Source organism: Phoenix dactylifera, chromosome 5 (genome assembly GCF_009389715.1).
Source record: "Phoenix dactylifera cultivar Barhee BC4 chromosome 5, palm_55x_up_171113_PBpolish2nd_filt_p, whole genome shotgun sequence".
Lineage (NCBI taxonomy): Eukaryota > Viridiplantae > Streptophyta > Magnoliopsida > Arecales > Arecaceae > Phoenix > Phoenix dactylifera.
This window is the reverse complement of record NC_052396.1, coordinates 16,333,301-16,334,986: the sequence shown is the minus strand read 5'-3', so window position 1 is coordinate 16,334,986 and position 1,686 is coordinate 16,333,301. Positions and strand designations below refer to the sequence as shown.

Sequence of the window (1,686 nt, the reverse complement as noted above, 5' to 3'; positions counted from 1 at the left end):
TCTCTCTCTCTTTCTTCAGTTCTCATATGTTTGAAAAATAGTTCGTATGTGAGTTGGCATCTTTTTTTACTTCTATCCATTAATGATCGCTGGTAATGATAATTAATCATCTATATTTTGGCACCATGGGCAGATCAGCAATATCAACCCATCCGTTCAGAGCCCTCGCCCTGTTCCCCTCTTCAGCTTCCCAAAAGACCAATCTGGTGGGAAACCGTGCATCCACTACTTCTCCTTTTCAAGACTTCACGTGAATCCCAAACTGTCCCTTCCTTTCCCAACCCAAACCCTGCCGAAAACGAAAACCAAAGCCAAAATGAGGAATCGGTCGTCACATGTGAGTGCCCCGCCACTTCCCTCTCCCTCTCGGGTAATAAAGCCTAAGCCCTAACCACTTCGCAAGAACAAACCCGTCTTTTCATATTATTAAAATATTAAAAATTACTCTTTTTACAATCTTAGCACAATTTTCTGCCGAAAAACTTTTTTAAGAAAGAAATCACTCAGTAGCATTTTTTTTTTTATTTTTTTGGGTATACCACGGTAGCTTCACTTGAACTCTTTCTTGTAACTTTTTTGTTAATCCTTAAATTCTACTCATTTTATACAGCAATCCTAACATACAATAACAATCAACATCATTTCAGCTTCTAAATTTCTAATCCCACCACCACTCTAAATTCCAAACAACAAACCTGGGGGAATAACTACAATTCTTTTTGATAAAGAAAGTAATGAGAGGAAGGCGGAACTCAGGGAAGGAACCTGTTGGCGTCACCGTCCTCCCTGGCCTTGCCGCCGCCCTCCTCCTCCGCCGCCGCGGACGAGGAGGCAGCGGTGTCTGAGCTCGCCCCGCAGCGGCGGCACCACGAAGGGGCGCCAGCGGCGACGACGAGAATCCGGCGGCAGGAGGGGCAGGAGGAGTGGGAACCCAGCCACGTGTCGACGCACGCAACGTGGAAACCGTGGCCACACGGCGGGAGGATGCGGATCTCGTCGCCCTCCACGAACTCGGCGAGACAGATCGGGCAGTCGGCGAGCCTCCCGCCGGGGACGGCGATTGCGCCGTCGTAGGAGAGCTTCGGGAGGGAGCGGAGTGCCTTCTTCTTCAGCCCCTTGTCCGGAGGTGGACGCGATGGTGCCCCGCTGCCGCCCAAGTCGGATGGGTCGCCGGATGGCCGCCGCAGCCAGGCGCAGCGCGCCACCAGGGCTAGACCTAGCACGCAGACCAGGGCACAGAGAAGCGCCGCCAGGACCACCACCACGTCAGAGTCCACTGCCAGGGGATCCGGCGGCTCCGCCACCGGGAGGTATCCGGAGTTCGTCTGAAGAAATCTAGCCGCCGGAGGCATAACGAGAGAGAGAGAAAGAGCGAGGGGATAACAGGGGGAGGTCGGAACTTGAGATGGGGACTCGTTTACATAGGAACGCAAGAACGGAATTAACTTAAAATAAAAAACTAATGCAGTCAATGAAAAAGCCCCTGCCTTTGGGCGTAAATAACGAGAAGCCCACGGCCGACTCTTTGGATGACGACAATGCCCTCCTGAAAGGATATCAATGACGATGATGACGTGGAGGGCTGGCCTGTTGGAAGTGGGGATTGGGTCCACACCGGAAGCTTGCACGTGGTGGTACCTGAACGAAAGGTGCGGGTACACGTTTGATCACACTAGTGGGCCCGGT

The 1,686-nt window shown here is 52.1% G+C and overlaps 1 protein-coding gene across 1 annotated transcript; it reads right to left on the bottom strand.

The window, feature by feature from the left end:
- Positions 1-549: 549 nt before the first annotated feature.
- On the bottom strand, positions 550-1,431 carry LOC103698737 (RING-H2 finger protein ATL8-like). The gene has a single exon (XM_008780786.4). It carries the CDS (start codon positions 1,350-1,352, stop codon positions 753-755), a length of 600 nt encoding a protein of 199 aa, XP_008779008.1. The 5' UTR covers positions 1,353-1,431; the 3' UTR covers positions 550-752.
- Positions 1,432-1,686: the final 255 nt, after the last annotated feature.